The 21,471-nt window shown below is 42.7% G+C and overlaps 1 protein-coding gene across 1 annotated transcript in view; it reads right to left on the reverse strand.

The window, feature by feature from the left end:
- Positions 1–1,746: 1,746 nt before the first annotated feature.
- LOC146863362 (uncharacterized) overlaps positions 1,747–21,471 on the reverse strand; it is a 164,976-nt gene continuing 145,251 nt past the window's right edge. Inside the window, exons 4-5 of the mRNA XM_085642797.1 lie at positions 14,996–15,176; positions 1,747–3,395 (exon numbers count right to left, since the gene is read on the reverse strand). Of these exons, the coding sequence (XP_085498923.1) occupies positions 3,198–3,395; positions 14,996–15,176 (379 nt within the window). The 3' untranslated portion in view covers positions 1,747–3,197. The remainder of the gene's footprint in view (positions 3,396–14,995; positions 15,177–21,471) is intronic.

Genomic DNA, 21,471 nt, shown 5'->3' on the forward strand with positions numbered 1-21,471 from the left:
AAACGAGCTGGAAACTAGTGATTTACAGCTGTGTGTTTTTGTTTTTGGAGGCTTTTAAAAGCTGACGTCCATTAGGGGGACTAAAAACACCCCACAACATTGGCACTAGTCTCAGCATGCTTGTTTTTTTTTTTAGGAGGAGGGGGATGGCGTGGGTGGGCGCAGAAGTGCCTCCTATGTAGTTCTTGGCACAAGGGCACACCCCTTCTATGGCCACACCCCTCCTCACACGGTGAATGTTTCTTAAGGTTGGCACATTTGGCACTCTGAACTTCTTGTGTTACAGCATAAGGCCCTAGTCACCCTATATTCAATTTGAGTAAAAATGAGTACAACTTCAATAATAGTGAACTACACTAGTGACGGGTATCAGCTGTCCAGTTTTACACTCTGGCTTAAGGCCTATGGACAATAGTGGTGAGCCTTTAAAATTGATAGTGTATTTTTTAAGAGAAATTGAGTACTAAAGAAGATTAACATCGTTTAAAGTGTGAACTTCAGTGAACGGCATCAGACAGACTTTGGTTTGATTTTAAATCCTAGTAATGCTCCTCTCGCATGTTAAAAAGGTGTCTTGCAAGTAGTGATCAAACCAGATGGCAGAGTTGACAAGCCAAGGTTTTTGCAAGAATACCCCGAGGTGTTTCAAGACCACTTGAGATTTTTTTGAAGGATGCAAACAGCAGATTATGGTAAGGAAGGATGCCAAGATTAGTAAAGTAAGAAGTATTCCGATGGCTGTGAAGGTAGCTATGAGCAGAGAGTTCGAGAGAATGTTGAAAGTAGGCATTGTAGCATCTGTGGAGACAATTTAGTGGTGAGGAAGGCTAATGGGGAGGTGAGATTTAACACAACTCATTAAGAATTCAGATCCGGTGTCTCCAACCAGTCAATCGTGAGCTACCAGTAGCCCCCAGGCACTTTCAGAGTAGCACACAGCCATAGGTCATATTTTCCATTTAAAGTTAAGGGAAGGCTGTGCTTATTTTACATTACTATCATCAGGCTGCAGATAGCAGGGCCTGATAATGAGCAGTGCTCAGCCAGATTTTTGACCCAGGCTTGGGCTGGATCACAGAGGTGAACAATTGCGAGTAGATGTCCACCACACCTGTCCAGAACCAACCAAGGAACTGACACAGCATCAAACTCTTGGAAATCACTGGTCTGTTCATTGAAGGTGAAGTGGCAGCTTCAGCAGCATCAACAAATTTGACGATGGAGCAGCATCAGAGATATTTCATAAACAAGCATCAAGATAAAAACAGCAAGTTGTTTCTTTAGATCAAAGTTCCTATATTGCTGCAGGCCACTCTTCCAGGATGTTGCATCCTTTTATTATGCACAAGCACATTGTCTCAGATACTTCTACAGGATATGTCTCTAGGGTCACACATATGTCTTGAATGAGGAATATGAGGTTTTTTTAATTTATTGTGAGGGGAGGCATAGTAAGAAGGTAACTAGGCAGTACTCAGCCTGGGTATGTGTACCAGAGGAAGTGATGTCACCTGGAGGCTGTGGGGTATTGAATCTGTCTGCAAACAGAGATACTGCAAGGGAGGCTGTGGGAACTGTGTGTCATTTATCAATACGACGTCAACAAGCAGGAATCCACAATGGACTTCTTCCTCTTCAGAGACCAGCTTTTCATTGTAAACAGTGGTGATGTATAAACCTTATCACCTCATTTGACTTCTCAGAATAAAGCACACAAAGACAAAAAAACTGAATCGGAGTCAGAAATTTAAATGGCATCAAAGACACCTTATTTATTTGTCAATATCCAACCATATCCAACTGTTGTACCTGGTCATTAATTTTCTTATAATAGCCCCCTATGAGAGACAACACATTTTCAATCTTCCCTTGCTAGGCGTCGTGTGCAGTTTCCAGCAAAAGCATGTGCTTTGTATACAATCATTTTGCAAGTGATCACTTAAATATATAGCATGAGCATAAAAACACTAAGAAATAAAACAATTAAATTAGCACCTAAAGCCTGCTGTCTAAATCCGCCACTAGGTGACAGTTAGGCAGCAGTTTACAAAGCATCATTATTATTATGGTTGCATGTATTAATCATATTCTTTATACCAGGATCAGAGCGGGCCATTCTAAAAGGCTCAGGGACAAGCAGTAAAACAGTGCAGAGAGTGTCCAGGTGAGCACTGCAGAAGAAAGGCCCCATTTCACACGGCCCTAAGTGTTCATGGGGCCTATTATCAAGGACGGTGTTAAAATTATCGCCACTTTAGCGGCAGGAAACTGCCGCTAAATGCGGCGATAATGGGCCTGATAATCTGCCGCAGAGAATTCGAATAGAAGCCCATGATCTGGTGTAAAGGTATCTTTGCATTTCCGTATTTGACAATTTGGTGAATCTTAAGAAAAAAGAAAGAGAACATCTGCATAAGAGCAGTGAAAACAATTAAAGGCCCCCAATCCATTTGACATTCCAAATCTGTTTGTAGGAAGAAGTACCACCATGTGTTAGGGTATAATATTTTTTGTTACGGGAGACAGACCGAGATACCCAACTTAAGTAATATGTTTGATCTTTCTGCCATCCTAAAACACTGAGGTCTTTGTGGTTTTACAGTGAGTGTACGATGTGTACGCCTGCTCGGCATGGAATTTTTGAATATTAGAAATATTTAAAAAAATAATTTCTGAAGAAATAGTATTGGAGTTTTCAGCTGTTCATGTAGAAGGATTTCAATTTCCTTCTAGGCTGTAATAATCTGAACTTTATAATTTTTGTGTAGCTTTTGCTTTTCATGTTCGGAGTTGCTTCATGCTACTTAAATTACAAATAATGTCCCGCTTTTGACAGGTTTGTCATGATCAAGGATGGTCTTGCAACAGTTTTGATAATTTATTGAGTACTAATTTTCACAGTGAATTAGTACCACCAATTAAACATAATGCATACTTATAGAAGTTGGCTTTCCTTGTCATTAGGGACCAGGAACCCTCGCCTCCTCCCCTGCTCGGCAGTTTAGGTATTGGACTGGAGTGGAAAGCTGTGCATGGGGTTTTATTTTCTGTCTACCTGGTTAACTGGTACGCATATTTAGTTGCTGCAAGAAGCATGCATGTAAGCTTATCAATTAGCATGTTTGCCTCATAATATTGATGAGATGTTTTCAGTCGCACAAACAGGTGATTGGTAATCGATGGAGGCTGTATGTTCTTCACAGGTCCTCTTGGCGGATGCTCAAGTTGAAAAAGGAGGCCCCCTTCCAGACGCCGGAGATGGTGGTTTTATATCCAAACACCGTCATGACCTCCGCTGTGTAGGGGACGTCAATAATGGCCTTCTTGACAACTGCTTTTTGGCGAACAGCTTTTCCAGCTGGGATTTCGAAGGTTGTTGACATTTTGTAGCTTGTCTGAAAAGAACAAGAACACCATGGGCTCAAACAGAACACACGAGTTGTTTTGGGTTTTTAAGTAGGATCAGCAGGTAGTACATTTATTGTCATTACTATTACTATTACTATAATCACTTCAGGAAACATTTTGTATTCACCAAATAATGCATCTTTGTATTGGAAGCGCCATTAATCTCCAGGCTGTGTTGATAAATCATCTCCAAGATATGCCCATTGGGCCGCCTGTTCTTTCAAAGTACCAAGAGGCACTCCTTCATTTTTGACTGGAGAATTTGGCTGTGAATATCATTTCTCAAACAATTGGTAAGTATGAATTTATCGCAAAGCACTGTCAACTTCCATTCAGCTCCTGGACACCCCTTTACTGATTGTCAATCACCTCGGGCCCTGATTCAAGGATCTCTATCAGAACAGGTGTAGAAAAGGTTCAATTTTGCACCAATCACTAAAGCTTTAAGTCCCTGGGGTTGAGGTATCTCTGCTCTAATCATTCCTCCGAGGGCACTAATTGAACCCAAATGGTGAAGACCACACCCCGGACAGTGCTTGAGTGATCAGAGGAGCCTCACAGGATTGGCTCCAACCCTTTTCAGTTTGTGCACAGGGCTTTTGTGCTTAATCTTAAAAGCTTAAAGTGTCAGCCCACCAGTACGATGATAGAGGTTAGTCTTGTCCCCACCTGAGGAAAATCCAAGAGCAGCACCCCTTACTCCTTAATACATAATTCACCCTTTTTTTAATTTTGTATGGTGCATAGTATGTTTTAAAGAAAGGCCGTGGCCCTGATTACATGAGGGTCGTTATATCCTGACCGTTCCTTAAACCTCCTGTTTGCATATAGGTTGGAATTATGGGTTGAGTCTTAAATGTCGACACCTACTTAACCTGTCGAAATAAAACAGGGGAAACATACGGTATTTACTGTACCATGTGGATTCTGGTGTGTTAAACACCAAAATCAATGTTATTCCCCAAAAACCCATAAGAGGTGCCATTTATCTCTAATGACCCCATGGTATTAATATTTTACAGGTGTGCTAAATACCACCTATTCTAGTAATCAGGCCCTGAGTGGTTTATCTTGAGATGGGAATCCAATGAATACAGACAAGAATGAGGCAAACAGAAAAATATTAAGATGGAATTATGAGCTTGACAGTGATCATGGTGGACAACGTTTATGAAGCTGTCAGATGGTCCACCAGAAGAGGACCTTTTTGTGCTCAATGGATCACATAAAAGGAGAGGAGAGCGGGTGGCAGAGCAGCTCGTGCCCCTTGAAACATGTTGAACTTAAAATGGGCTGTGCTGAAAGAGATGCTTTCAAAGAGAAAAGAAAGTTATTTAGTCCCAAGTGAGGCAGCAAGGGACAGCTGGAATCATTGTGAGGAGGGTGGCCGCTGATGTCCAGACACCAAAATCAATGATTGCCACTACTAAATGCCACTTAGAGGGCATCTGGTCATCTTATCTTATTTTTGCACTGCAGCCTTGGGTGGTGAATTCCATGGCTCTGAACTGGCAACAAGGGTACCAAGGATGCTGTAAGTTGAAAGTTGAACATCTCCCATCTAACTCAACATTCTCGCTACCCTTTGCCTGTGAATGACCACTTTGAGTGCATTGTCCATGCCAATTAGTCCAAAACAACAGTAATATGACAGAAGATGACTCTCTTCGCGCAGTCATCTTGGAATGGGATTTCAGTTTGGCCGTATTGGCCATCTCGCCAAGAGGCATCAAAAGAATGTCCATTAAAAATGCGTGTGAATCCAGAAGCCTGCTACCCCAGTAAATAACCAGGCAGGACATTTAAAATTGACACTGATATACATAACATCGGAATAATCTGAAGTGATACTGGCATGCAACACCTTGCTATGGGTGAAGCCCAGGCTAGGGGTGAACATGATTTTGACCAAACAGCCAAAACTGCATGAATCAAGGCATCACTGAAAGGCAATAAGTGTCTGTGGTCAGTTGCCCATATCCCAAAATGTTGATAGGAGTTCAGCTTCAGTCTCCACTTCTTCCATAGGAAGCACCAAAGGTGAACCCTGGATGTTTTCCTGAGAAGTATCCACACATAGTCTCGGTCATCGTGTTGGGCATGTTTGAAGCATTAACCTCATCTGAATCCACCTCAAAATTGTTCTCCATCTTCCAGAAGCATTGCTGCCAAAACAGGCGGACTGTAGGGGAGATTGCATAATCCCATCATACGTTTTGGTACTTAAATCTTTAAAGAAGAGTGGGCTCTAGCTAAATCTATTAATGGAGCTGAAGCCAACACAATCACAGCTGTGCTAAGGAGGACCAACAAGGCTTGCCCCAACCTCTGTGTAGTAGTGGATGGCATATAGGGGTGGAGGCACAGCATGGCATTGGTGGCGAAGAAGGCTGACTCATCTTGGGTCACAACGTGTGAGTAGAGGGCCCATTGTGCAAATCTACATGAAGGCCTGACTGGGAGGAACTTGATTAGCTGCAGCCTGTCCTCCTTGAAGGATACAATTTGCTGGGAAGTCAATAATGGTTTAGAAAACCTGGGGTGCATTGGTTCTAATGTTAGAACTGGATCCGGGTCAGAAACCAAGAACAGCGTAATGTGCCAAGACCGCTGATTGTATGATCTCAGCTTGATTTGGGAGCTCTAGATCATGGATGAGCTGTAGTCTCCCTTATGTTTCTTCCTTGACTTTTCTTTGGAATTGTCTTGCAAGCAAGACTGGCCTCACTTCTCGTTTTCTACAACACAGAGATTGGTCTCCCTGTTCCTGATGGTCTTTGGGTTAATCAAGAAACACTTATTAAACAACCAGCAGTCATGCTTGGTTCTGGGTCACCATAAACAAATGTCATGTAAGTAAGTCAGCCACATCTGCTTCCTAGGCATGTGGTATAGCTCAAAAGAATAAGGAAATTCACTGAAAAACCAAATTGATATCAGTCAGACTCCAGAGCTGCACCTTCTGGCACAGAAAAAGAGAAACTGTCATCAGCACAAAGGGTGGCAAATTTTGTTTGGCACCAGAAGTGGACTGCAACATATAGGCCTGCATGGGCTATTGCAAAATATTCTTGATCTAGTCTAGCACCTCGGAAGATGCTCAAGATGAGGAATCTGCCGTTAGGTGTATTGGAGGTTTCAGAAAACAAATGGATATCGTTTAAGAATAATGTAGTTGACCAGTTAAACCATATTCCTGACTTTGGGCCAGAGTTATGGAATACATGCAACCTACAGATTTAGCTGGCGAACTGACGTAGATGGGATAATGCTCTGATTTCTGGTGTTCCGGAGAAGGCTGAGATTGATAGCTTTAGTTACTGTTATGTCTTGGTTTTAGATCCTAACATCCTTGATGAACATTGACTCAATACATAATAATTATACTTTCTAACAATGATATCAATAACATGCTGCAGTCCCTAGTAGCCTCTGTCCAAGAATTGATGGAATTGGAGTTCTCTTGAATTCAAGAGAACACATACGGTTTGGTCTCTTCTGGTTACCCAGAAGGACACAACATGCCTAGTGATATCTTGCATTTTGAAGAATAAGTAGGCCCATCAGAACATCCTGGATGCCAAGAAACACTGGGGCATATTTACAAAAGAAATGACGGAGCGCAGCGTCAGCATGTTGGCTTAACGCCATGCTCGGCCACTTCTGAAGCTCCGGGCTGCACCATATTTACAAGAATACGGTGCTGCCCTGCGTTTCTCCCTACACTGGCGCTAAATTTAGTAGCCTAGGGCCAGCGCAGGGACGCTTGCACTATAGTGGCATTTTGTAACTTCTAAGTGTGCTGCTTTGTGCAGCACACATAGAAGTTGCAACTCGTAATTTTTTTCAAATGATTGTTTGTGTGCACCTTCCTGCACATTAACAATCAATGGCATTTTGCTGTTTCTATGTGTGCTGCACAACGCAGCACCCATAGAAACAGCAAAAACGAGGAGAAATAAAGGATTTCTCCTCGTTTCGCCAGGGGAAGACTTCACTCAAAACAACATTAAGATGAAGACCAAAATTGCTTTCATAATATCCTCAGAAACCATAATGACTCTCACTCCTGTGCAAACTCTAAAATCACCCTTCATAGATTTGATGCAATATCTTACAAAGCCAGACCATCCTATTGAATTTCCGAAATGTGTGTTACCCCCTCCTCCCCCCCACCACCAAACCTGCAGCAAGTGATTGTGCCATTTTTCCAATTGGAAAATGACCACTTTCAGTTTTTCATCCATTCCTTTAAATGTTATCCCTTTTCCCAATGCCATTTATTTCATGAGAATGCAGAGCTCTTAATTCCTACACAAATGTTTTAAAGTGTTTCATGGTCTTTTCTCAGAAACAAAGCTACCTCAAGAGTTACATTACGGGTAACTTACAATCTTCTTGTATCTTTTCTTGCTTGCTCTCATCAAGACCAGGCCTTTAATGCCGGTCATAATCTAGACTTTCAAATTGGCATGTTGCTGCTTTGGTCTTTAACACCACTAGATAATATTCTATGTTTTCACCTATTTCATGTTTCAGTGAAAAAACCTTATACTGTTCCATCAGTGTATTACTTTTCTTGCCAGCAACTTGGCGGCACTCTGCAGAAGTAACAAGGACACTGTCATGGATATCCTATGTGTGGTTACCATACACTGAACCCTGCACATTTCACAGCCCCCCTAAACTTTCTGAAATGCAGGGGGCTTCTGATTCATTTTCAGGGAAACACTTGTAGCTTGTAGAAAACCTATTGAGTGCTTAATTTTAAAAAATCAGGCAGAAGTAAAATAATAATAACACAACTAAGTTTTTGTTGCATCCTCCTTGTGCAACCAAATGCAGGAGATTGAAAAGAAATAGATGTTTTTACTTCACAGATTGAAGATCTCCATCAAAGATTCCTGCCCTGTGAAGATTGCCAGTGCACTCTTGAGAAGAAGGCTTCTTTCCTTATTAACCTCTCTCAAAACGCAATTAGAGGATCAGAAAAATAGATTGAAGAGATCCAAATTAGAATCTGTCAGAATTCCAGTAGAACTCTTCAGTTGCATAGGTTATTAAGAGATGTTATTAAGAGACTAATTGATACCCATGTTTTATCTGGAACTAAATAAATCATGATGATCCACAGAGCACAATGTGTCCTATGTTCAGCTAATTCAAACATTATGTGTTCAGAACAGTCTTCTTAAATGTTGGAGGCTACTGCAATCAAGAAACAATCTTGGATACAGCAATAAGACAAAAGGAGTTCAAAGTAGAAACAAATCCCTCAATAGTCATATTGATATTGCAAGAGATAGATATTAAGAAATCTCTTGAAGATTACATAAAATCAATTTATCAAATAACTACAATCCTAATAGAAGTTCAAATGTTACTTATAATATAGTATGATCATATTCTACAATCCCATAACTTTGGAATCTTGCAAACCAGATATTACCCATAGAAATAAACAATTTGTTAGAGCCTTCACCTCTTTTAAAACAGAGGTGGGAGATATATTTCTGGAGGACTCTCCACGGCACAATAAAGCTTTTTATGGAATTTTTCAAAACCATTTCAGATGACTTCTTTTTTAAATTTCAACAAACCTAGAAAAAACTTTCCATCAATGTCTACAAATTGCTTTCTGGATCATACTTTCTCTATTTGTATGCTTTCTGGATCATATGTTTCTCTATTTGTACGCACCTCTCAAGCCAGGACCAAATCTACCCTCAGAGGGAAATTAGATATATCTCTTATCACAAATGCAGTTTTCATCTATTGGCTTTAGAAAATACTCTTATTCAAGGAGTATCAAATCATAATTTGTGGGATAGAAGGCAGAATCATCAAAAATGGAACATATCAAAAGAAAAAACTAAAACTTTTAATTAGAAAGAGAGTTTGTTAATCCTCCGACACTAGAGATGCAAATCTAAAAAGACATTGAATATGCACGTAAATTAGTAATAAAACCTGCTGTGTAACCAACACTATTACTAACATCAGATAGTGAGGCAAATTCCATCATTACAGACCATCTTGGATAGAGTAGTCTGAGGAAGACATTTCACTATTAAATCAATTAGAAACTCCGTCTCTGACCTACCGTCTGGCTCTAGATTTAATACACCCATTTTAACAGATAGCAAATTAAATCTTCCAAAGCATAAGGCTTCAGGAAAGGATACTTACTCATCAGAATGGTAAGAATTCTTTGGGTCAGACTTATAGCCTCATTAACAGTTATTCAACTATATTCTCATAGGAGAAAGGTACTATCATCCTTTCATTAAGGAATCTTAATATGTCTTCTAAAGAAAGGGTAAGAGCTGACAAATCTAAATGTTTACCACCTACAACCTACAAATTTTACCTATGAAAATTAATATCTGCACTTGAGTATGATGGATTTTTGCCTTGTTTTATTCAGATAAATATTGACTATTTTTCTAACCTGAGATGGACTCATTTTGAGGTGTTTTCACTGTGTTACTGTGTGTGTATGTACAAATGCTTTACACATTGCCTCTGATCTAGACTTGACTGCTTGTGCCAAGTTACCAATAATAATCCACATTTGTAAAGCGCGAACAATCACCCTTAAGGGTCTCTAGGCGCTGGGGGCCGTCGGGAAGATTAAGCGAGCTATTGCCCAGAGTCACATGGTGCTGGGCTAATCTGCCTCCGGTGCCGGGGATCGAACCGTGATCCCCAGATTCCAGAGTCAGTCGCCCTGGCCGCGGCGCCACACCTCTTTGACCAAGGGGGTGAGCCGTGGTTATTGTAGCTGTGTAATCCCCTTACCCTGACTAGAGTGAGGGTGCCTACTTGGACAGGGTGAAAACTACTGCCAAATAGTGACCCTCATTTCTAATAAAGGGTAGGAGCCAACAAATCTAAGTGTGTACCACCCTATAACCTCCAGGAACACAGGCTATCCAAATTAATTGCCATTCAAATAGGTGCAGTAATCTCCCAATTTACACATAATGATCAAAATTGATTTTCTGCAGGATGCCAACTGTTTGCAATCATTTTTGATAGAGGCAATAGTTAATTTTTATCTACTAAAGACTCAAGAAGCTCCTAATTTTGTTAAAAGTAGAAAATGCATTTGTCCTTGTTCACTGGAGGGCTTTGTTTAAAGTGCTCCAGGAGATTGACTTTTCCAAGCACTAATCTGAATGATAGCTTCCTTATATGAAGACATAACATCATCACTACTAGAGGTGTGTGTTGTCACAGATGTCTTGTGTAAAAAAATAATAAATCAGAATAATAAAAGTAATCACTGTGGTCAATCTCATCTTAATGAGTGTTTAAGCAGATGTTTAAATGTTTGCAAAATGGGTATTATTCTGTGTTCCAGCCTGCTAATACTTTCATTTGATTAGTTTCAGGAACAAAATGGGAATGCACATGCTTTTGTGAAAGCAATTTTATTAATTACAAGATTATGGTTAGTTTTGTGCATTTAAGTTAAAATAACGAAGGTGCAAACTTAAATTACTGGGCCTCAGTCTGCTTGCACTGACATTGATTTTAAAGTTGCTTAAGAATATGTTGCTTGTAAGATTGCATGAACACGTTTCCTTTGTGTATATTTTTCTTCTTGGTGTTTTCTTTTCACAAAATAGGCTATTTTCAACATACAGTGTTTTCTTGTATTGAATAAAAAGTATTTACTTTGTGCCTTTAAAGGAAGCTTTATTGGGCTGTTCCCATATGTTACGTTATTAAAGGTCTATTGCCTAGGCCTATTTTATAATGCTTTACCTATTTCTCAAATTCCCTATTAAGAGTTTCAAAATTATTTCGGAATAAGCTAAGTAATATTATGTGTGCAAAATAGGCATCCCAAAATGTAACCTATTTTATGTGTCATGTTTTTACCAAAAATCATTGTTTGTTGTCACTATTTCTTCATTTCATACTATGTCAAGAGTGTGTTTTTTCACTGTATGAAACCTATAAAATGTGCCCTTTCTAGGATGCGTGCCGCACTTTCAGCTTCCTTTCTTGAAGGCAACCTCCTCATTGGCCTGTTTGCTGAATTGTATGTAGACCCTTCCTTGGCCACTAGACTTACAAACTGAGTTGATTCATGCAAGTTCTTTCCAGTACTATATTTTGATTTGAGCTAATTGCCTTATGTTCTGCCCACTCACAATTGGCTTAATTTTTATGCATCATTGATGCTAATTTGAATCCCATTATCTAACCAATTTTTGTATTCTGTACTAATTCTTACATTTGACTAATCCTTTATAGCTTTTGGGTTGATTTTTGTCCTGCAAAGATTGCTCTTCTTTTATTCAAAGGACCACTGACCTATAGGACTCACAATTCTCCAATCCAGTGACTCTCCCTTTAAATGTATTATTGAAATGTGTTGACACCTTCAAGGATGCGTGCCTTCAGGTCCATAATTCAACAGCCTCTGTACTTGTCAGAAAAGTGGTGTCTTGAAGTGGAATGTGTTTTAGCATGTCTATATATTCCATCACAATTTCAACTCCTCAACGGCTTCAAAATGTGATGTTTGTGGTCAATGTGTTTTACAATGTAATGATGATAAGTAATGTGATGCATGTTACTGGAACATAATGACAGGCACTTCTTGGATTAATTACATTTTGAGAAACTTCAATAAGTTTCTGGAAACCGTTTTCTGATTACTGCCATCAGGCACAAAAGCTCCATCTCCACTGATTTTGTTCACCATGGCCTTCTCTGACCCTCCTAGGAGACTTCAACTTCCACCTGGAGAACAACAATGACCGCAACACTGCCACCCTGCTGGACAACCTCGCCAACCTCGGACTCAAGCAACTGGTGAACACCCCCCACCCACAACGCCGGCCACACGCTTGACCCCATCTTCTCCTCCAGCAAGCACATCTCCTTCAGCCACACCACCGGACTGCACTGGACAGACCACAGCTGCGTCCACTTCAACTTCAGGAGAACCGCGACCCACAACCACCCTCAACAGGTTCCCCGCAGAAGCTGACCAGCTCACCACCTCCCTCAGCCGGAACCCCCCCACCAACACGACGGACCCCAACGAAGCAGCCCGCAACCTCACACAGTGGCTCACCAACTGCGCCGATGACCTCGCACCACTGAAGAACCCCCCAGCAGACACGGCAGCAAGAAAGCCTCCTGGTTCACCAACGACTTCAAAAAACTCCAAGAAAACCTGTCGCACCCTCGAGAAAGCCTGGCGCCACGACCAGACTAAAGAAAACATGACAGCCCTCAAGAACGCCACCCGCAAACACCACCAAATGATCCGCACCACCAAAAGGACCACATTCAAAGAACGACTGGACAACAACTCTCACAACAGCAAGGAACTCTTCAGCATCGTCAAAGAGCTCTCCAGCCCCAGCGCCTGCAACAACGACATCACACCCTCGCAGGACCTCTGCGACTCACTCGCCTCGTTCTTTCACCGCAAGATTGCCGACATACACAACAGTTTCGGCGCACAGACCGCGCACCCTACCACCGACCCGGCGCCCCCACCACCACCCTCCGCATCTGGACTACGGTCAGCACCGAAGATACCACCCGCACGATGAACACCATCCACTCCGGCTCCCCTACCGACCCCTGCCCACACCACATCTTCAACGAAGCCGACTCCATCATCGCACCCCAACTCCGGAACATCATCAACAGCTCTTTCGCAGCAAACACCTTCCCAGAGAGCTGGAAACACGCAGAGCTCAGCACCCTCCTGAAGAAACCCACCGCACCCCCGCGGACCCCAAGAACTTCGCCCCATCTCGCTCCTCCCCTTTCCGGCCAAAGTCATCGAGGATCGTAAACCAACAACTCTCCGCCTTCCTCGAGACCAACGGATCCCTCGCAGTCCGGCTTCCAAGCAAACCACAGCACCCAGACCGCCCTCATCACAGCCACCGACGACATCCGGTCACTGCTAGACAACGGGGAAACAGCTGCCCTCATCCTCCTGGACCTCTCGGCAGTCTTCGACACCGTATGCCACCGCACCCTGATACAGCGCCTCCGCAACATCGGAATCCAAGGAAAGGCCTTGGACTGGATCATCTCGTTCCTCGTTTGGTAGACCCAGAGAGTCCGCCTTCCCCCGTTCCGGTCCGTGGCCACCGAAGTCATCTGCGGCGTCCCGCAAGGATCCTCGCTCAGCCCCACCCTCTTCCACACCCAGCTGATCCTCTCCCTCACCGACCCCGCCACCGCCAGAGCCAACCTCCAGGAAGGAATGAAAGACGTCGCGGAATGGATGAAGCTCAGCCGGCTGAAACTGAACTCAGATAAGACGGAAGTCCTCATCCTTGGAACATCCCCCTCCGCCTGGGACGACTCCTGGTGGCCCCCTGCCCTAGGCTCCGCTCCAAAGCCAACGGACCATGCTCGCAACCTGGGCTTCATCCTGGACTCCTCCCTCAAGATGACCAAGCAAGTCAACGCCGTCTCGTCATCCTGCTTCAACACCCTGCGCATGCTCCGAAAGATCTTCCGGTGGATCCCCACAGACACCAGGAAGACTATCACCCAGGCCCTCGTCACCAGCCGACTGGACTACGGAAACACCCTCTACGCCGGAACCACAGCCAAACTACAGAAAAGACTCCAGCGCATACAGAACGCCTCTGCATGACTTATCCTGGACCCCCCGCTTCAGCCACATCTCTCCCCAGCTGAGAGACCTGCACTGGATCCCCATCAGCAAGAGGATCACGTTCAGACTCCTCACCCACGCACACAAGGCTCTCCACGACATGGGACCCACATACCTCAACAACCGCCTCACATTCTACACGCCCACCCGCCACCTCTGCTCCGCCAGCCTCGCCCTCGCCACCGTCCCACGCATCCGCAAGACCACCGCCGGAGGAAGATCCTTCTCCTACCTGGCGGGCAAGACATGGAACTCCCACCCCACCCACCTGCGACTGACCCAGAACCGTCTCTCCTTTAGGAAACAGCTCAAGACCTGGCTCTTCAAGCAGTAGCGGATCCCCCTCCCCCCCCAGCGCCTTGAGACCCTACGGGTGAGTAGCGGGCTTTACAAATTCATTGATTGATTGATTTCAGCCAATAACTTGATATAAAACAGGGTTACTTTTGATCAACATGCATGGTTCGCCCAGATTGGGTTACATGTGCTCATGTAAGCTGAAAATTATTTAATATTGGATATGTTAATCATACGTTGGAGTCCTGCTGACTACACCTCATGATTTCTGTTTCTATCAATCAACAGACCACTTTTAAATGCCTCTACCAATCCAACCTAGGTGACTAACTAGGTTGCGCTACAAAAGATGCGAGACATATAATGTTATAAATTGTGAGGAACTCCTATGCTGCCTTCGGAAAGTAATAACAAAGTCTTCCTGATAGCTGTGTCTTTAACACTGGTTGTTAGTTCACAGAAGGAAACAAAGAGATTCCCTTTGTATAAGAGTTCACATTCTGTGGCATTCTATTGTGCAGAGCCATAGAGCATTTCATTTCCTTCTTCTTATGATGTACAGTAATAGCTACCTAATCACATTCATACTTAACATAAAGTAAGACTGTAAATCTGTACCTCAATTCTGTTGATGTCAGTAAAATTCCAAGTGTGTGAAGTGCTTGCACTTGCAGTTATACTATAACCTCCTTCACCAACAAGTGGTACTTTAGCTTTAAAAGTGGTTTCAGCCTCAAATCCGATTTCAAATCCATGTTCATGGGTAAATTGTGTCTCAGCAATACATGTTTTATCAATTCTGAAATAAGCAGACAACAACACAGTTAGAGCATGTCATAACAAGAGATTATAGATTTGCAATACATCAGCATGGAAGGGAATTTGAGGTCAGACCCAGAACCATCCACGCTAGAGCAGACCAAAAGAAATTGTGCTGCTAAATTTGAGCCGGTAGTTAAAGGTGGGGGCAGCCTATCAGCATTCAGTTTTGGGGATTGACACCAACATGCCAATGCAGATGGACTCTCAAGGTATTTCCACTTAGAACACGAAGACTCCACTGGTCAAGGTTAGTTTAGTGTCCCTGCGTTTGGGGGGGGTTGTGTAGGAGAGTAGGATCTGCACTTATGTTGCCCCCACTTTTTTTCCAATGTATACACTGGTTTCTGGCTATAGTCTGGCTGGGTCCCTGCTAATCAGGGCCCCAGTCTCTCTGTTCTCTCTAAACAGCCACCCCTATGGCAGGCCCTATCAATCCTGAGGGCAGGGTGCTTGGTTTACAATGTGAGGGGGTGCCTCTGCACGAGCAGGACCCCTCTGCAGCAGGCAGAGTCTATTCTCTGTGGCCGTTTGTGGATGCGGTTAAACCATATACTCTTAAGTGCATTATAATGCTAACTTTGGAATAACTGCATCAAAACATGCCGTGTTTGGCGTCAAACAACTTGGAATCATACCCCCACATCAGTCCATGATGTGGGAGTATGATCTCACCCTTCTAGAGGGGACGACATGTACCTACTGTGGTAACACGGTAGAAATCTGAAAGAACCCAGGCATCACAAAATGGATGCCACCAGCACAGACACTGGGCTGCTCTCCTGCTGCTGATTGAAACTCACACTGGAGGAAGCCCAACAATAGGCATCCTGTCACTGGGAGGTGTCACCATCTTCCAGACAGGATTTAGTGTATTGGAGCTGGATGGGTGCACTTCTAGAGTGCTTTGAAGTCCTTCACTGGGGGAGCATTAGGCTCCTCTGTGCATATGCTAGCTCAAACCGGTTCAGGGGCTACCTGTCCCTGCTCTGGCGCTTCCACTACCTTTGGAAGACAGAAGAATCTCCCTTGGAGTCAAGGAGTGACTCCCCTGCTTGACAGGCACGAGAAACTCTAATCAACGGTCCCTGCAGCCCTGGAAGTGGATTTCCTGACTTCTCGATGGCCATTGTGAGTCCCCAGCAAAGCTGAGGCGAGTGGACCCCACGAGTGACGAGGAACTGCAATCCCTGGGAACCGTGCACTATTGTCGAGTGTATACCACTTCGAAAATGAATGCGGCCGTCAGGACACAAGTTCCACTGACGGTGCTTGATTACTTCTATCTCTCACGTAACACTTAAATCATGTGAATCAGCAAGACGGCCGCATTCATTTTCGAAGTGGTATACGCTATTTTTCAACTCTGAAGTCAGTTGAAATACTCAAGTTTTGTTAACAAAAGCAGCAAGAATAAGGAGAGAGGGATTCAGAAGAAGCCAACCCGGCAGAATAAGAGGCCCCTTGTGCAGATTGAACTCGTTACAAGCCCGTTCCCCTTTGATTGACTACAAGAGGTGGCAACTGCAACACTATAGGTTACATCTGTTCAATCACCTATATCCTAGGCTGGTATACAATTCCTGTGTCCTGAAGAAGACCATTTATGACTACTTACAACTAGCGGTTGATGTAGGGTCGAAACGTTGACGGTTCTCCAGTCCCTTATTAATCTGATTTCCTTGTTGACAATAAAAAGATAGGACATGTGCCTTACAAGGTTTATCGCATACCCATGAGGAAACTAAGGGCTTTTTCAAAATAAGGAACTTTGTACATATTTTTGTTACATTGTGTAAATACGTACATATACTGTAATTATCTGCACTGTCACTTATTGCACCAAGTCACTTTATTCACTTGTTCACTGCGTCGTTTTCTAAAAATATTGTATATACAGCCTTAGCTTTATCTTTTTCAATTTTTGGATTTTGCTTACCCCAATTCAAAATATAAAGAATAAATTGTTGTATCTAAAATTGTATAATTTTGTTTGATATTGATTATTCGATTGATTCATATATGCTGTGATTCTTGATTTATTATGATTGAAAGTAATTGTTTCCCTATGGAACCATTGTTTATATTTTGTATATTATAAGTAGGGCTCCCGGTTTTATGGTATTTATTTTTTTGACATTTCCGTCTGTAATTATCCATATTTATTTTTTGTCAACTTTATTTGTATTTATCCATATTTATTATGGGTTTTGTGAAAAAATAAAGCCAAAACTGGTATATTTCCTCATTTATTTAACCAATAAATATGCAGTAATGCTTGAATGCCTACCAGCTTTCAGTGATATGAACACCCGCAGAAGATAAATTGATGCACTTATACGAAAATAAGCACATTTCAGTATCAGCCTTGTGCATTTCTACTGCCGTTTAAGCCTCTTTACTAAAATTCCTTTTTTTTAACCCCCTTCCCTATCAATCCACACAGTTATTGGCCTGGCAGTCATGGCAAAGTGTATTTATAATCACTCAAAAAGCACCCAATTTCCGTTTTTATCCACATATAAAAAATAAATTCAGACAAGAAAATAATTAGTTTTCTGTCTGTATTTATCTGTAAAAATCAGTAAAAACGGAAAACGGGGAGCCTTAATTATAAGACAGAAGAACAAAATGAGAACATTCTAATAAAATAAATGTTTACTGAAGCTTTCTGAATGTTTGATTCTGGAAAGCCATTACATTTGCAAATTATTCGTGGTTAAGGAACTCGTTGTTAATAATGTAGTGGGTTGGCATTGCTTGTGGTTTAGCCTTTGTGGTTTAGGAAGTCGTTGTTTAGGCAGTAGTTGTTTAATCATATATCCGTCTCCCATGGGTCTGTTACTTACCTGCTTTCACTGCAGTAGTGAAGCCCCAGCGATTCTACAGGCCCTAGGCCTTGTCATTCTGCAAGTCGACTTTCCTAAACCTCTTTTTTAGTATATGGTCTGGTACACTCCTAGGGCCCCAGCCATATTTGTGCTTAACTTATTGTGAAACGTTGATATTTGAATGTGTTCCTGGCTTCTAATCTCATAAAGAGATTAGTAGAGTGTGTCTAGAAATAAATACATATATATTTGATATATATACCTGTGTGGTGTCCTTTCATTTGGTAATTCAAGAGGTTATAAGGTAAAACAAGCTGCTTTACATTCTTCTAAAGACTTAGCCTGAAGGCTGCTCTCCACAGCTACCACTAGGATAGCTTTCTTTTAAAGGTTGTCTTAAACCTATCTACCATAAGAGTCGAATTTGACTTGTGCAAGGTGGCCGCTATAACTAGTGACCAGCATATGCCAGGCCAACTTCTCACAAAGGAGCAGAAAGATGGAGAAGTAGGCTATTTTGATGAAAGGATGGTTCAGAAGGACCACAAAATAACTGACGTCCTTTTCCTACATGCAATTTTCTCATCTCTAGCCTTACTCCAGAGTTGCTGTCCTGTGTGCAGGGCGGACATGCTGCATGTACAGCAGAGGCTCATCATCACGAATGGAACCCTACGCATGCAGAGGAGAATCTTAAAAGAAACATAAAATTGTAAAAAAGATTGCTTGTGTATGTAAGTTATGAGTCTACAGTAAATTATTGTGTATGTTATAGGGCAGTAGGAGTGTAATGATTGCTCATGCTGAAGTGTTGATAATGAAAAGTATTTGAATGCTATAGGAAAAGATACTGTAATTTATTTTTAACTAGATCAAAACATTTTTTGATGACATTATGGAAATTAAACAGAGTTATTTAAAAATAGTACATATGAACCCTGTGACATCCCAACACTCATCAATGACAAGTGACGGCCCAATCATAAAAATGCTGCAACCAATCTAGCACCTCAAGAAAAAATGCATTAACAAGTTGATCCTGCAACAGTACACCATGATCTCTATAATGGTACCCCACCACAGGTACCTGGATATTGGCATAGATCAAAGTCAAGCTCAATACATAAGTGATGATGTTGTATGACTCACAAGAGGTGCTACACCTAGCTTGCACACATTTGCAGATTCAAATATTTCCGGGTATATTTTCATGAATAATACATTGCAAAGCCCCTAAATGACCATTCTATTCTGTCGTGGAAAAGGTATTTGTATGGAGCCTTGACCCTGCTTGTTGGGAAGTGTTTGGACGATTTGTTGGTATTGGTATGGTTATGCTTAGCGGCGGGCGGTGAACTCTGCTTCAGCAGGGGGTTGCAGAGTGTTTCGCGCTCCGCGCTCCGCGCTCCGCTTGGAGTGCGGAGTTCAGCAGAAATCTCACCATTCACCACGGAGCGGAGATCACCAGCGCCTGCCCCTCAGCTCACCAGATAATTGGTCCGACTCCTTGCGCCCCACTGTGACCTTTCACTGGCATTCCATCCAGCACGAGTTGCAGGCGCCTCGGCGTCTAGGTTGTCTTCTCTACCTCTTTGCATACCATAGGCCCAGGAACGCATCCACTCCAAGCCATTGCATGACTCAAACTGACGTAGCTGTGAGGATGGATCCTCTTGCAGCCTGCCTCAGTCCTAAAGCGCCTTAGAGAAGATCCCTCCCATCCATGCGGTCCAGCTCCTGTGACTGCCGCCCACCGGTCAGGCTGATGCTCCCATTGTGGCACCTCTTGTTTAGAACCCGCCCTCCCTGTCCTCGGAGCTCAACCCGAGAGCGGCTGCAGCACTGGGAGCAGGAGGCTGCGTAGTGGACACCAGCAGCAGCAGGACACCAGCGGCAGCAGGACTCCAGTGGCAGCCTCCATACCCCCCCAGAGGCCTTCAAGCTCCCAGCCATGCCAGCAGTGAGCACAACAAACCACCTGGATGGCCTTGCCTCCCCATTGCCCCGGCAGACTTTGGAGGCAATAGACGGAGCAGCATGAAGTATGAGGAACATGACACATCGGCCTCGCAGTTGCAGGCAGTGAATTCATTTGATTTGATATTACAAAGCAAACGACTGAGCTGCAATACTCTGTGTCTACAGAGTTCTACTGCCACCCAGTGGTGAAAAAACATATCTTCCGCTGTCCGCGGAGTAAGAGTAAGAGTTACTTAGTATAATATATGTTTACTCACTTTACTGGTCTGATTAGGGCGGAGAGGAACTCTGGGGAATTTCACTGAGTTTTTATACTCACTCACCCCTAGTTCTGGTTGGTGGATATGTTACATACATTACAAAAATCATCAAAAGACCCTCACAGAAAAATCCTTTAGTTTGGCAATCTCTCGAGAAGACCAGTCAGATCAATAACATTTCTTACCCACTATCTAGAGGTTTTATTGTGCAAAAGTTGGGCTTCTTAATGTAGGTAATCAATTGATTGACTTTTGTTAACCAGGATTCTTGCATGCCCTCCCAGTCAGAGGTCTGGGTGTTGTATTGGAAAGTCCTCCATGCTAAAACACATTTGGCCTGATTCACAAAGGTAAACTCACACATTTGGGTACGTTTTTTTTTTTTTTTTTCAGTATTCACAAGCTGCACTTTAATAGTAGGTTTACGACTGCAGAGACTCCACGGCCAGGGCTTAGAACTTAGATTTACATGTTGGTGAACGGGTTACTGAAAAACTGTTCCAGCTTCCCTCATACTACTTAACCTGCAATTTCAAAAGATCACAAATAACTTGAACTTGAACTTATCCAGCTCCCAGCCAAACTCTAATTTGAAATACAGGAAGACACAGACTGCCACTGTATCTTAACTCAAACCTCCAGGGGACATATTGAACTCCTCAGAAGTCTCTAGAAAGGTTGTCTCCAAATCTATGCTGAAGAAACGTGAAATGCTGCCTTCATTTCCTAAGTCATTAGATTATTATTTGAGATGGGCAACTTCTCACCCAAAGCATTTATCACAGCCTTTGTCAGGGCGAACTCTCAAAGTCACTAAATTTACCTGAGCTCAACCCGCTAGTAGCTAAGGCACAGAGCAGACAGAATTAACTTAGGGAAATGTGAAAACTATATATGCAGTACCAAAACAGTAATAAGGTCAAAACAGCAAGCAAAAATAAACCCTAAGTGAATTTAGGAAAAGAGAGAAAATGTTATAAACAAAATGACACCAAAAAGACAAAGATCCAATAATGGAAACCAGGGATATGAAATTTGGTGGTTTTATGTAGAAATAGCACCAAAAAATACCAAGTCAATGATCGTGGTAGACCAAGATATAGGCGAGATTTGAGGCTGACTGCGATTAAGCCCTCATCTGATAAAATAGTGCAATAGTCTCTCTGAAATGTATGGAAACCCAAGTAAAAAAAAAGTTTATTTC

Source organism: Triturus cristatus, chromosome 2_2 (genome assembly GCF_964204655.1).
Source record: "Triturus cristatus chromosome 2_2, aTriCri1.1, whole genome shotgun sequence".
Lineage (NCBI taxonomy): Eukaryota > Metazoa > Chordata > Amphibia > Caudata > Salamandridae > Triturus > Triturus cristatus.